The 14,265-nt window shown below is 38.4% G+C and overlaps 3 protein-coding genes and 1 pseudogene across 4 annotated transcripts; all 4 read right to left on the reverse strand.

Annotated features, from left to right (window-relative positions):
- Positions 1-638: 638 nt before the first annotated feature.
- LOC145554530 (vomeronasal type-2 receptor 1-like) lies at positions 639-3,662 on the reverse strand. Of its 2 annotated transcripts, XM_081614514.1 has the most exons (6): positions 3,460-3,662; positions 3,076-3,365; positions 2,508-2,803; positions 1,530-1,738; positions 974-1,411; positions 639-894 (listed from the first exon to the last, which is right to left on the reverse strand). In XM_081614514.1, exons 1-6 carry the CDS (start codon positions 3,577-3,579, stop codon positions 742-744), a joined length of 1,506 nt encoding a protein of 501 aa, XP_081470640.1. In that variant the 5' UTR covers positions 3,580-3,662; the 3' UTR covers positions 639-741. The 2 variants fall into 2 exon arrangements, with proteins under 2 accessions (XP_081470640.1, XP_081470641.1); XM_081614515.1 differs by lacking the exon at positions 639-894 and having other exon boundaries at positions 1,382-1,738.
- A 1,211-nt stretch (positions 3,663-4,873) lies between these two features.
- Positions 4,874-9,020, reverse strand: LOC145554621 (extracellular calcium-sensing receptor-like). The gene is made up of 8 exons (XM_081614790.1): positions 9,005-9,020; positions 8,348-8,706; positions 7,964-8,253; positions 7,396-7,691; positions 6,551-6,759; positions 6,211-6,432; positions 5,995-6,118; positions 4,874-5,915 (listed from the first exon to the last, which is right to left on the reverse strand). The coding sequence occupies exons 1-8, from the start codon at positions 9,018-9,020 to the stop codon at positions 5,017-5,019; spliced, it is 2,415 nt and encodes an 804-aa protein (XP_081470916.1). The 3' UTR covers positions 4,874-5,016.
- Positions 9,021-9,762: 742 nt separating this feature from the next.
- Positions 9,763-11,274, reverse strand: LOC145554622 (vomeronasal type-2 receptor 26-like; annotated as a pseudogene).
- A 112-nt stretch (positions 11,275-11,386) lies between these two features.
- LOC145554623 (vomeronasal type-2 receptor 1-like) lies at positions 11,387-13,910 on the reverse strand. Its single transcript, XM_081614791.1, has 5 exons — positions 13,899-13,910; positions 13,234-13,473; positions 12,850-13,139; positions 12,282-12,577; positions 11,387-11,646 (listed from the first exon to the last, which is right to left on the reverse strand). Exons 1-5 carry the CDS (start codon positions 13,908-13,910, stop codon positions 11,417-11,419), a joined length of 1,068 nt encoding a protein of 355 aa, XP_081470917.1. The 3' UTR covers positions 11,387-11,416.
- Between the last annotated feature and the right edge of the window lie 355 nt (positions 13,911-14,265).

Raw genomic sequence — 14,265 nt, forward strand, 5'->3', positions numbered from 1 at the left:
TTTTGTTCATCATGTATTTTTTAGTATTTTTCTCTGGTTGAAACAAAATGATGTAACACTTTGGAGCAAATATACACAGTATCAGTCCAAAACTGGAGGCCAGAATGGCAAATATCTCCACAGCCACAGTAAATTTTCCAGGAGAGCTGACATAAGCTGGGATGAAGGTGATCCAGACGGCACAGAATATCAACATGCTGAAGGTTATCATCTTGGCTTCGTTGAAATTATCAGGTAGTTTCCGAGCTAGAACAGCTAACACAAAGCAAAACACAGCCAGCAGGCCGATGTAGCCGAGCACAGCCCAGAAACCAACAGCAGAGCCTAACGCACATTCCAGGATGATCTTCTCTTTGTAGGTGGTCAGATTTTTCACTGGGAAGGGAGGACTCACAACCAACCATATGATGCATATTATAACCTGAATTAAAGTCAGACTCACTACAGTCATTCTTTGCTGTAAAGGACCAAACCATTTCATGACATTACTACCAGGAAGTGTAGCTTTAAAAGCCATTAGAACCACTATCGTTTTGCCAAGAACACAGGAGATACAGAGAACAAATGTGATGCCAAACGCTGTGTGCCGCAGCATGCAGGACCACTCAGAGGGGGCTCCAATGAAAGTTAGTGAACATAAGAAACACAGAGTCAGAGAGAAGAGCAGCAGGAAGCTCAGCTCTGAGTTGTTGGCTCTGACAATTGGAGTTGTTCTGTGACGGAAGAAAATCACTGCTGTGATTATGGCCAGAAAAGCTCCGCTGATTGAGATTGCAGCAAGGATGATTGACAGGACTTCATCAAAGGAAAGAAATTCAACTGGTTTGGGTAGACAAGCATCTTTCTTTGAATTAGGCCAGAACTCTCTTGGACATGGAAAACAATCAGGAGAATCTAAAAACAATGACCAAAAACAGTTGTCAACAGTCAGTATTTGGTGTTGCAAATCTATGTGAAAAATATATAATATGACCTGTTTTATTACTGATCTCTCCTTCAGGACATGGTATACAGTCATAGCAGCAGATTGGTTTTCCTTTCTGCAACACTTTACGAGTTCCTGGAGGACAACTCTCTGAGCAAACTGAGACTGGAACCTGAAACAGAAAAAATCAGCAAAATTACCAGCAGATTTCACAAATCCCTTTTCAACCTCTTTCTCTATGAAAATACTGTTTTGGGCTATTACTTGTGTGCCACTTTCCACCCAGGTTAAGTTTCTGTTGATATGAAACTCCTGGCCTCTTGGTAGTGATGCATCATAATATCCCACTGTTACCAGTTCAATAACTCCACTCTCACTTTTCTGCCAGTTTACCAGCTCATAAAAAGCCACAGGGTCTCCATTAGCATCAAACGACACATGGTAGCCATTCTTTGAGAAGTTTACTTTCTTTAGTTCTTTAAAAACCTTCAAAGTGAAATAAAAGAGAAAAACTGGAACAATATTTAAAAAATTGTTGAACTTACGTGTCTAGTCTGTAGTTGCTAATGAAAAGCATGGAGATTTAACTGATGCACTGTCTGACCTGTTTGGGCTCCAGTCCGATGTTTTTGTCACATTGAATGGTTTCATTTGTTTCTTGACACACAGCATTGTGAATAGCATGAGCTACAGCATAAACAGCCTTGTACATCATGTTAGTGATTCTTAACTGAGATGTTTCAGTGTATGAGCTTTTAAGGGTTTTAATATCTTCAGTTCCATCACACACTCTCTTGTCTGGGTTAGCAGCTTCTGAGACATACAGATACACAAAAAAAGAAAAAAATAAGATCCATTATTATAAACCTTTTAATTAGTTGAAAAAACAGTCTTGAATATTTTTTTGTACTTCTTACTATGCTGAATTACTTAGGTGTTCACTATGGGGTTTTTCACTTTAAGACAAATCAATGTTCATGTCAATTACCAAATACCACTAAAAATATATATCTTAGCTGTAAAAAGTAATGACTGTTTCTTTGAAAAAAAAAAAAATAAATGAATAAAAAAATAAAATAAATATATATATATATATATATATATATATATATATATATATATATATATATATATATATATATATATAATGCTCCAAAAGTTTTGAGGATGCTAATCTAGTCAATCTTTTCTGGACTTCTTAGGGCAACATGCTTAAAATGCTTTTCACATTCTAACATTAAATACACAGATCATTTGTTGAACCAGATGAAACAAACACTATGTGTTTTGGATATCTCAAACAGAAAATATTACCTATGGTGAAATGTCAAAAAATAATAATGATGAAAATAATAATAAGATAAAAAATCTTGATTAAAAAAACATAAATACATTGTTCTGTTTTAATATGTGACTCAATCCTTTTCCATCATTACAGAAAATTTGAAAATAAATAACGTCCATCCATCCATCATTCCATCATTCCATCCATTTTCTTTACACCCTTGTCCCTTAGTGGGGTCGGGAGCGTTAACAAATAACGTATCAAAGATAACTTTTTTTCTCATCACTTGTTTCTCACTTTCTGTCGAGCTGCAGTTGAATGCATCCTCCCAGAATTCGGTAAGTACCGGAGAGGCAGCCACCTTTGTTGGAGGGAGATCCAGAAGGAAGTCTCTCAGACCTGGGATGACAGATTTCTGAATGGCTACCCCGACTGCCCCCGCACAGAAACTGAAGCTCATTAGGTTTGATTCAGTTATCCAGGCCTCGCTCGCGATCCACTGACGAGGTGGAGGAGGATCCAACGCCAACTCCTCCAGAAGGACTTTCATATCACCAACAGCCGTAAATGCCAGAACAACTTTGGCTGTTGATCTGAAGTGACATGCAATGTGTTGAGCACATGATTTAGTACTTAAACATAAGCAAATCATTTTGAAGATAAAGACAGTTATGACACCGCTGATCATCTGTAGTTTCAGTTTACAGTCTATCTGAAAAGACACTAGACAATAGAAAAACACAATTGTTCCTGAATTCCAAGTGTGAAGGAACCGCTGAAGAATCGCAGTTTTCATTCATAAACCTTTTCTCCAATATTACCTTAAAATTTCTGATATGCATGCAAAAATAAGAAACTTGCTAACCTACGGATAACATTGGCAACTCTTTGGATCTTGCTTGCTGGATCAGTTCTGAAGAAAGATTCAATGTACTCCACACAGATCCCCTCTCTCAGTGCTGCTCCTAGAAAAGAGGCCATGCCATTATTTCCATAGTCTGAGTCTGAGTGGATGGCTCCTATCCAAGTCCAACCAAAGTGTTTCACCAGCTTGGCCAGTGCATCAGCTTGATAATGGTCACTGGGAATCGTTCTGAAAAAAGTTGGGAACTGCTGCTTGTCTGAAAGGCAGGCACAAGTGGAAAAGCTGCTGACCTATAAAGACAAAACATAGAAAACCAAAGCCAGGTGAATACCTGCACTGAGCTATTTAAAAAATTTCAGTTTACAATCAATTTACACTTCTTACCAGAGGAATTTTGAAAGATCCCATGATGTGTGACATGCTGATGGAGGAAGATGATCCCAAGTCTCCGACGGCAGCCACCACCACACGAGACTGGGAGCAATTACGGTCTCTGTAGAACATTTTGTCCTCACCGTTCAATAGCTGGAACGCCACATCCACTGAAACTGGCACCGAGACGCAGGAATCATAGATTCGATACCCGAGTTTGATGCCGGGCAGCAGCTCTGTGCTGTTGTTTATCTCCTCAATGGCAAAGATAATAGTGCGAGAGAAACGCAGACCCCTGCCAGTAAGGCTGAACAAAACATGCTGATGTTTAGATGAAATTGGGGAGGAAAAAAGAGCAAACAGATCTTCTTCTGGGCATGAAGTAATTATAAGCAAGTCATCTGCACGTCAAAATATTGAAGTGCTTCCTGTCAAGGCAATATCAGGATTTCCAAACAGAAAATGCATCCAAAGTACAATCTAGATCAAAAGAAACATATTTTTTCTTCAGCTCCATCTTAATCATATTTTCACTGCAATAACAAAAATACGCAATTTAGCTTATTGTGATAGAAAACACTTAAAGCAACTTAATTATTTGTCTCCAACATCACAGCAAACTTTGCAGCAAACACATGCAAGATCATTTTTCCACCTCTCTTTCTTACTGACCTCCCTGTGCATCTCAGAGACTCGGGCTGGGTGGTGTAATTATAAACCACTGCATAATGTTGGTAATGAATCGTGGAAACACCTCCAATAACAAAGTCCCCATCTGTTGAGAATGCCGGTAAACGAGGTTTACCCTGCAGAGTGCATTTCACAGATGAGGCCTCAGCAGTGACACCAGAGGTCTTTGATGTTTGTTCGGAAGGAAATTGTTGTTTAAAGCCATTTACAAGGCCAGGCAGTCGAACCAGTGACGTCAGCTCCAACAAACTCAGTGCCAATCTCAACGCAGTAAAAATGGCCCTGATCCCCATTTGTCAAGTGTCTCTACTTGGATCTTACTGTCCGTTTGCCGATTTATAAATCCCCTCCTCTTATACGTCAGATGATCTTTCTAAAAGAAAGTGCCCTCCCTTTGTGTTTGTTTATGAAATATACACAAATATAATTTCCACTTTATTTATTGCTAGTGCCGGTTCACCACTTAATGGCATAACTAATGTGAGAGAGAACATGAGCTATACATCAATAGTTTTTGTGTTTTTCATAAGTATGTAAACAACAGAGGAAGGTCTGTTTATCTGAAATGTTTGTTCAAATACAACTTTTAAAGAAATATCAATTTTTAGTGTGCATAAATATGAGTCTTTTTTTACACACTAGTAGAGATTTTATATGAAATATAACGTAATTCCAATTTAAATTGAAAATGTTTTACACAAAATATAATAGAGCATTGTATAAAAGTGGTGAATTTTACAACCATTAGACGAATGAGAATGACTTCATTGAATATTCTTTTATTGGATGAATGTAAGTAGGTTGAATACACTTTCTGTGATGTCACATTTATAGTATGTTTTTTCTAAAGATAGCTTATCTATTTACTTTTATTTCTTTTTACTTTTTATTCATTAAATATTTCTTGGTGTTTTTCTCTGGCTGAAACAAAATAACGAAACACTTTGGAGCAAATATACACAGTATCAGTCCAAAACTCGAGGCCAGAATAGCAAATATCTCCACAGCCACAGTAAATTTTCCAGGAGAGCTGACATAAGCTGGGATGAAGGTGATCCAGACGGCACAGAATATCAACATGCTGAAGGTTATCATCTTGGCTTCGTTAAAATTATCAGGTAGTTTCCGAGCTAGAACAGCTAACACAAAGCAAAACACAGCCAGCAGGCCGATGTAGCCGAGCACAGCCCAGAAACCAACAGCAGAGCCTAACGCACATTCCAGGATGATCTTCTCCTTGTAGGTGGTCAGATTTTTCACTGGGAAGGGAGGACTCACAACCAACCATATGATACATACTATAACCTGTATGAAGGTGATTGACACTACAGTCATTCTTTGCTGTGGAGGACCAAACCATTTCATTGCATTACTACCAGGAAGTGTAGCTTTAAAGGCCATTAGAACCACTATAGTTTTGCCAAGAACACAGGAGATACAGAGAACAAATGTGATGCCAAACGCTGTGTGCCGCAGCATGCAGGACCACTCAGAGGGGGCTCCAATGAAAGTTAGTGAACATAAGAAACACAGAGTTAGAGAGAAGAGCAGCAGGAAGCTCAGCTCTGAGTTGTTGGCTCTGACAATTGGCGTTGTTCTGTGACGGAAGAAAATCACTGCTGTGATTATGGCCAGAAAAGCTCCGCTGATTGAGATTGCAGCAAGGATGATTGACAGGACTTCATCAAAGGAAAGAAATTCAACTGGTTTGGGTAGACAAGCATCTTTCTTTGAATTAGGCCAGAACTCTCTTGGACATGGAAAACAATCAGGAGAATCTAAAAACAATGACCAAAAACAGTTGTTAACAGTCAGTATTTGGTGTTGCAAATCTATGTGAAAAATATATAATATGACCTGTTTTATTACTGATCTCTCCTTCAGGACATGGTATACAGTCATAGCAGCAGATTGGTTTTCCTTTCTGCAACACTTTACGAGTTCCTGGAGGACAACTCCCTGAGCAAACTGAGACTGGAACCTGAAACAAAAAAAATCTGCAAAATTACCAGCAGATTTCACAAATCCCTTTTCAACCTCTTACTCTAAGAAATTACTGTTTTGGGCTATTACTTGTGTGCCACTTTCCACCCAGGTTAAGTTTCTGTTGATATGAAACTCCTGGCCTCTTGGTAGTGATGCATCATAATATCCCACTGTTACCAGTTCAATAACTCCACTCTCACTTTTCTGCCAGTTTACCAGCTCATAAAAAGCCACAGGGTCTCCATTAGCATCAAACGACACATGGTAGCCATTCTTTGAGAAATTTACTTTCTTTAGTTCTTTAAAAACCTTCAAAGTGAAATAAAAGAGAAAAACTGGAACAATATTTAAAATATTGTTGAAATTAAGTGTCTAGTCTGTAGTTGCTAATGAAAAGCATGGAGATTTAACTGATGCACTGTCTGACCTGTTTGGGCTCCAGTCCGATGTTTTTGTCACATTGAATGGTTTCATTTGTTTCTTGACACACAGCATTGTGAATAGCATGAGCTACAGCATAAACAGCCTTGTACATCATGTTAGTGATTCTTAACTGAGATGTTTCAGTGTACGAGCTTTTAAGGGTTTTAATATCTTCAGTTCCATCACACACTCTCTTGTCTGGGTTAGCAGCTTCTGAGACATACAGATACACACAAAAAAGAAAAAAATAAGATCCATTATTGTAAACCTTTTAATTAACTGAAAAAATGTATATTTGTTTGTACTTTTTACTATGCTGAATTACATAGGTGTTCACTATGGGGTTTTTCACTTTAAGACAAATCAATGTTCATGTCAATAACCAAATACCACTAAAAATATATATCTTAGCTGTAAAAAGTAATGACTGTTTCTTTGAAAAAATAATAATAATAATAAAAAAAATAAAATAAAATATATATATATATATATATATATTATGCTCCAAAAGTTTTGAGGATGCTAATCTAGTCAATCTTTTCTGGACTTCTTAGGGCAACATGCTTAAAATGCTTTTCACATTCTAACATTAAATACACAGATCATTTGTTGAACCAGATGAAACAAACTCCATGTGTTTTGGATATCTCAAACAGAAAATATTACCTATGGTGAAATGTCAAAAAATAATAATGATGAAAATAATAATAAGATAAAAAATCTTGATTAAAAAACATAAATACATTGTTCTGTTTTAATATGTGACTCAATCCTTTTCCGTCATTGCAGAAAATTTGAAAACAAATAACGTATCAAAGATAACTTTTTTTCTCATCACTTGTTTCTCACTTTCTGTCGAGCTGCAGTTGAATGCATCCTCCCAGAATTCGGTAAGTACCGGAGAGGCAGCCACCTTTGTTGGAGGGAGATCCAGAAGGAAGTCTCTCAGACCTGGGATGACAGATTTCTGAATGGCTACCCCGACTGCCCCCGCACAGAAACTGAAGCTCATTAGGTTTGGGTCAGTTATCCAGGCCTCGCTCGCGATCCACTGACGAGGTGGAGGAGGATCCAACGCCAACTCCTCCAGAAGGACTTTCATATCACCAACAGCCGTAAATGCCAGAACAACTTTGGCTGTTGATCTGAAATGACATGCAATGTGTTGAGCACATGATTTAGTACTTAAACATAAGCAAATCATTTTGAAGATAAAGACAGTTATGATACCGCTGATCATCTGTAGTTTCAGTTTACAGTCTATCTGAAAAGACACTAGACAATAGAAAAACACAATTGTTCCTGAATTCCAAGTGTGAAGGAACCGCTGAAGAATCGCAGTGTTCATTCATAAACCTTTTCTCCAATATTACCTTAAAATTTCTGATATGCATGCAAAAATAAGAAACTTGCTAACCTACGGATAACATTGGCAACTCTTTGGATCTTGCTTGCTGGATCAGTTCTGAAGAAAGATTCAATGTACTCCACACAGATCCCCTCTCTCAGTGCTGCTCCTAGAAAAGAGGCCATGCCATTATTTCCATAGTCTGAGTCTGAGTGGATGGCTCCTATCCAAGTCCAACCAAAGTGTTTCACCAGCTTGGCCAGTGCATCAGCTTGATAATGGTCACTGGGAATCGTTCTGAAAAAAGTTGGGAACTGCTGCTTGTCTGAAAGGCAGGCACAAGTGGAAAAGCTGCTGACCTATAAAGACAAAACATAGAAAACCAAAGCCAGGTGAATACCTGCACTGAGCTATTTAAAAAATTTCAGTTTACAATCAATTTACACTTCTTACCAGAGGAATTTTGAAAGATCCCATGATGTGTGACATGCTGATGGAGGAAGATGATCCCAAGTCTCCGACGGCAGCCACCACCACACGAGACTGGGAGCAATTACGGTCTCTGTAGAACATTTTGTCCTCACCGTTCAATAGCTGGAACGCCACATCCACTGAAACTGGCACCGAGACGCAGGAATCATAGATCCGATACCCGAGTTTGATGCCGGGCAGCAGCTCTGTGCTGTTGTTTATCTCCTCAATGGCAAAGATAATAGTGCGAGAGAAACGCAGACCCCTGCCAGTAAGGCTGAACAAAACATGCTGATGTTTAGATGAAATTGGGGAGGAAAAAAGAGCAAACAGATCTTCTTCTGGGCATGAAGTAATTATAAGCAAGTCATCTGCACGTCAAAATATTGAAGTGCTTCCTGTCAAGGCAATATCAGGATTTCCAAACAGAAAATGCATCCAAAGTACAATCTAGATCAAAAGAAACATATTTTTTTCTTCAGCTCCATCTTAATCATATTTTCACTGCAATAACAAAAATACGCAATTTAGCTTATTGTGATAGAAAACACTTAAAGCAACTTAATTATTTGTCTCCAACATCACAGCAAACTTTGCAGCAAACACATGCAAGATCATTTTTCCACCTCTCTTTCTTACTGACCTCCCTGTGCATCTCAGAGACTCGGGCTGGGTGGTGTAATTATAAACCACTGCATAATGTTGGTAATGAATCGTGGAAACACCTCCAATAACAAAGTCCCCATCTGTTGAGAATGCCGGTAAACGAGGTTTACCCTGCAGAGTGCATTTCACAGATGAGGCCTCAGCAGTGACACCAGAGGTCTTTGATGTTTGTTCGGAAGGAAATTGTTGTTTAAAGCCATTTACAAGGCCAGGCAGTCGAACCAGTGACGTCAGCTCCAACAAACTCAGTGCCAATCTCAACGCAGTAAAAATGGCCCTGATCCCCATTTGTCAAGTGTCTCTACTTGGATCTTACTGTCCGTTTGCCGATTTATAAATCCCCTCCTCTTATACGTCAGATGATCTTTCTAAAAGAAAGTGCCCTCCCTTTGTGTTTGTTTATGAAATATACACAAATATAATTTCCACTTTATTTATTGCTAGTGCCGGTTCACCACTTAATGGCATAACTAATGTGAGAGAGAACATGAGCTATACATCAATAGTTTTTGTGTTTTTCATAAGTATGTAAACAACAGAGGAAGGTCTGTTTATCTGAAATGTTTGTTCAAATACAACTTTTAAAGAAATATCAATTTTTAGTGTGCATAAATATGAGTCTTTTTTTACACACTAGTAGAGATTTTATATGAAATATAACGTAATTCCAATTTAAATTGAAAATGTTTTACACAAAATATAATAGAGCATTGTATAAAAGTGGTGAATTTTACAACCATTAGACGAATGAGAATGACTTCATTGAATATTCTTTTATTGGATGAATGTAAGTAGGTTGAATACACTTTCTGTGATGTCACATTTATAGTATGTTTTTTCTAAAGATAGCTTATCTATTTACTTTTATTTCTTTTTACTTTTTATTCATTAAATATTTCTTGGTGTTTTTCTCTGGCTGAAACAAAATAACGAAACACTTTGGAGCAAATATACACAGTATCAGTCCAAAACTCGAGGCCAGAATAGCAAATATCTCCACAGCCACAGTAAATTTTCCAGGAGAGCTGACATAAGCTGGGATGAAGGTGATCCAGACGGCACAGAATATCAACATGCTGAAGGTTATCATCTTGGCTTCGTTAAAATTATCAGGTAGTTTCCGAGCTAGAACAGCTAACACAAAGCAAAACACAGCCAGCAGGCCGATGTAGCCGAGCACAGCCCAGAAACCAACAGCAGAGCCTAACGCACATTCCAGGATGATCTTCTCCTTGTAGGTGGTCAGATTTTCACTGGGAAGGGAGGACTCACAACCAACCATATGATACATACTATAACCTGTATGAAGGTGATTGACACTACAGTCATTCTTTGCTGTGGAGGACCAAACCATTTCATTGCATTACTACCAGGAAGTGTAGCTTTAAAGGCCATTAGAACCACTATAGTTTTGCCAAGAACACAGGAGATACAGAGAACAAATGTGATGCCAAACGCTGTGTGCCGCAGCATGCAGGACCACTCAGAGGGGGCTCCAATGAAAGTTAGTGAACATAAGAAACACAGAGTTAGAGAGAAGAGCAGCAGGAAGCTCAGCTCTGAGTTGTTGGCTCTGACAATTGGCGTTGTTCTGTGACGGAAGAAAATCACTGCTGTGATTATGGCCAGAAAAGCTCCGCTGATTGAGATTGCAGCAAGGATGATTGACAGGACTTCATCAAAGGAAAGAAATTCAACTGGTTTGGGTAGACAAGCATCTTTCTTTGAATTAGGCCAGAACTCTCTTGGACATGAAAAACAATCAGGAGAATCTAAAAACAATGACCAAAAACAGTTGTTAACAGTCAGTATTTGGTGTTGCAAATCTATGTGAAAAATATATAATATGACCTGTTTTATTACTGATCTCTCCTTCAGGACATGGTATACAGTCATAGCAGCAGATTGGTTTTCCTTTCTGCAACACTTTACGAGTTCCTGGAGGACAACTCCCTGAGCAAACTGAGACTGGAACCTGAAACAAAAAACATCTGCAAAATTACCAGCAGATTTCACAAATCCCTTTTCAACCTCTTACTCTAAGAAATTACTGTTTTGGGCTATTACTTGTGTGCCACTTTCCACCCAGGTTAAGTTTCTGTTGATATGAAACTCCTGGCCTCTTGGTAGTGATGCATCATAATATCCCACTGTTACCAGTTCAATAACTCCACTCTCACTTTTCTGCCAGTTTACCAGCTCATAAAAAGCCACAGGGTCTCCATTAGCATCAAACGACACATGGTAGCCATTCTTTGAGAAATTTACTTTCTTTAGTTCTTTAAAAACCTTCAAAGTGAAATAAAAGAGAAAACTGGAACAATATTTAAAATATTGTTGAAATTAAGTGTCTAGTCTGTAGTTGCTAATGAAAAGCATGGAGATTTAACTGATGCACTGTCTGACCTGTTTGGGCTCCAGTCCGATGTTTTTGTCACATTGAATGGTTTCATTTGTTTCTTGACACACAGCATTGTGAATAGCATGAGCTACAGCATAAACAGCCTTGTACATCATGTTAGTGATTCTTAACTGAGATGTTTCAGTGTACGAGCTTTTAAGGGTTTTAATATCTTCAGTTCCATCACACACTCTCTTGTCTGGGTTAGCAGCTTCTGAGACATACAGATACACACAAAAAAGAAAAAAATAAGATCCATTATTGTAAACCTTTTAATTAACTGAAAAAATGTATATTTGTTTGTACTTTTTACTATGCTGAATTACATAGGTGTTCACTATGGGGTTTTTCACTTTAAGACAAATCAATGTTCATGTCAATAACCAAATACCACTAAAAATATATATCTTAGCTGTAAAAAGTAATGACTGTTTCTTTGAAAAAATAATAATAATAATAAAAAAAATAAAATAAAATATATATATATATATATATATATTATGCTCCAAAAGTTTTGAGGATGCTAATCTAGTCAATCTTTTCTGGACTTCTTAGGGCAACATGCTTAAAATGCTTTTCACATTCTAACATTAAATACACAGATCATTTGTTGAACCAGATGAAACAAACTCCATGTGTTTTGGATATCTCAAACAGAAAATATTACCTATGGTGAAATGTCAAAAAATAATAATGATGAAAATAATAATAAGATAAAAAATCTTGATTAAAAAACATAAATACATTGTTCTGTTTAATATGTGACTCAATCCTTTTCCGTCATTGCAGAAAATTTGAAAACAAATAACGTATCAAAGATAACTTTTTTTCTCATCACTTGTTTCTCACTTTCTGTCGAGCTGCAGTTGAATGCATCCTCCCAGAATTCGGTAAGTACCGGAGAGGCAGCCACCTTTGTTGGAGGGAGATCCAGAAGGAAGTCTCTCAGACCTGGGATGACAGATTTCTGAATGGCTACCCCGACTGCCCCCGCACAGAAACTGAAGCTCATTAGGTTTGGGTCAGTTATCCAGGCCTCGCTCGCGATCCACTGACGAGGTGGAGGAGGATCCAACGCCAACTCCTCCAGAAGGACTTTCATATCACCAACAGCCGTAAATGCCAGAACAACTTTGGCTGTTGATCTGAAATGACATGCAATGTGTTGAGCACATGATTTAGTACTTAAACATAAGCAAATCATTTTGAAGATAAAGACAGTTATGATACCGCTGATCATCTGTAGTTTCAGTTTACAGTCTATCTGAAAAGACACTAGACAATAGAAAAACACAATTGTTCCTGAATTCCAAGTGTGAAGGAACCGCTGAAGAATCGCAGTGTTCATTCATAAACCTTTTCTCCAATATTACCTTAAAATTTCTGATATGCATGCAAAAATAAGAAACTTGCTAACCTACGGATAACATTGGCAACTCTTTGGATCTTGCTTGCTGGATCAGTTCTGAAGAAAGATTCAGTGTACTCCACACAGATCCCCTCTCTCAGTGCTGCTCCTAGAAAAGAGGCCATGCCATTATTTCCATAGTCTGAGTCTGAGTGGACGGCTCCTATCCAAGTCCAACCAAAGTGTTTCACCAGCTTGGCCAGTGCATCAGCTTGAAAATGGTCACTGGGAATCGTTCTGAAAAAAGTTGGGAACTGCTGCTTGTCTGAAAGGCAGGCACAAGTGGCGAAGCTGCTGACCTATAAAGACAAAACATAGAAAGCCAAAGCCAGGTGAATACCTGCACAGAGCTATTTAAAAAATTTCAGTTTACAATCAATTTACACTTCTTACCAGAGGAATTTTGAAAGATCCCATGATGTGTGACATGCTGATGGAGGAAGATGATCCCAAGTCTCCGACGGCAGCCACCACCACATGAGACTGGGAGCAATTACGGTCTCTGTAGAACATTTTGTCCTCACCGTTCAATAGCTGGAACGCCACATCCACTGAAACTGGCACCGAGACGCAGGAATCATAGATCCGATACCCGAGTTTGATGCCGGGCAGCAGCTCTGTGCTGTTGTTTATCTCCTCAATGGCAAAGATAATAGTGCGAGAGAAACGCAGACCCCTGCCAGTAAGGCTGAACAAAACATGCTGATGTTTAGATGAAATTGTGGAGGAAACAAAAAGCAAACAGATCTTCTTCTGGGCATGAAGTAATTATAAGCAAGTCATCTGCACGTCAAAATATTGAAGTGCTTCCTGTCAAGGCAATATCAGGATTTCCAAACAAAAAATGCATCCAAAATACAATCTAGATCAAAAGAAACATTTTTTTTTTTACTTCAGCTCCATCTTAATCATATTTTCACTGCAATAACCAAAATACGCAATTTAGCTTATTGTGATAGAAAACACTTAAAGCAACTTAATTATTTGTCTCCAACATCACAGCAAACTTTGCAGCAAACACATGCAAGATCATTTTTCCACCTCTCTTTCTTACTGACCTCCCTGTGCATCTCAGAGACTCGGGCTGGGTGGTGTAATTATAAACCACTGCATAATGTTGGTAATGAATCGTGGAAACACCTCCAATAACAAAGTCCCCATCTGTTGAGAATGCCGGTAAACGAGGTTTACCCTGCAGAGTGCATTTCACAGATGAGGCCTCAGCAGTGACACCAGAGGTCTTTGATGTTTGTTCGGAAGGAAATTGTTGTTTAAAGCCATTTACAAGGCCAGGCAGTCGAACCAGTGACGTCAGCTCCAACAAACTCAGTGCCAATCTCAACGCAGTAAAAATGGCCCTGATCCCCATTTGTCAAGTGTCTCTACTTGGATCTTACTGTCCGTTTGCCGATTTATAAATCCCCT

Source organism: Poecilia reticulata, chromosome 13 (assembly GCF_904066995.2).
Source record: "Poecilia reticulata chromosome 13, P_reticulata-male-v2, whole genome shotgun sequence".
NCBI classification, from domain to species: domain Eukaryota; kingdom Metazoa; phylum Chordata; class Actinopteri; order Cyprinodontiformes; family Poeciliidae; genus Poecilia; species Poecilia reticulata.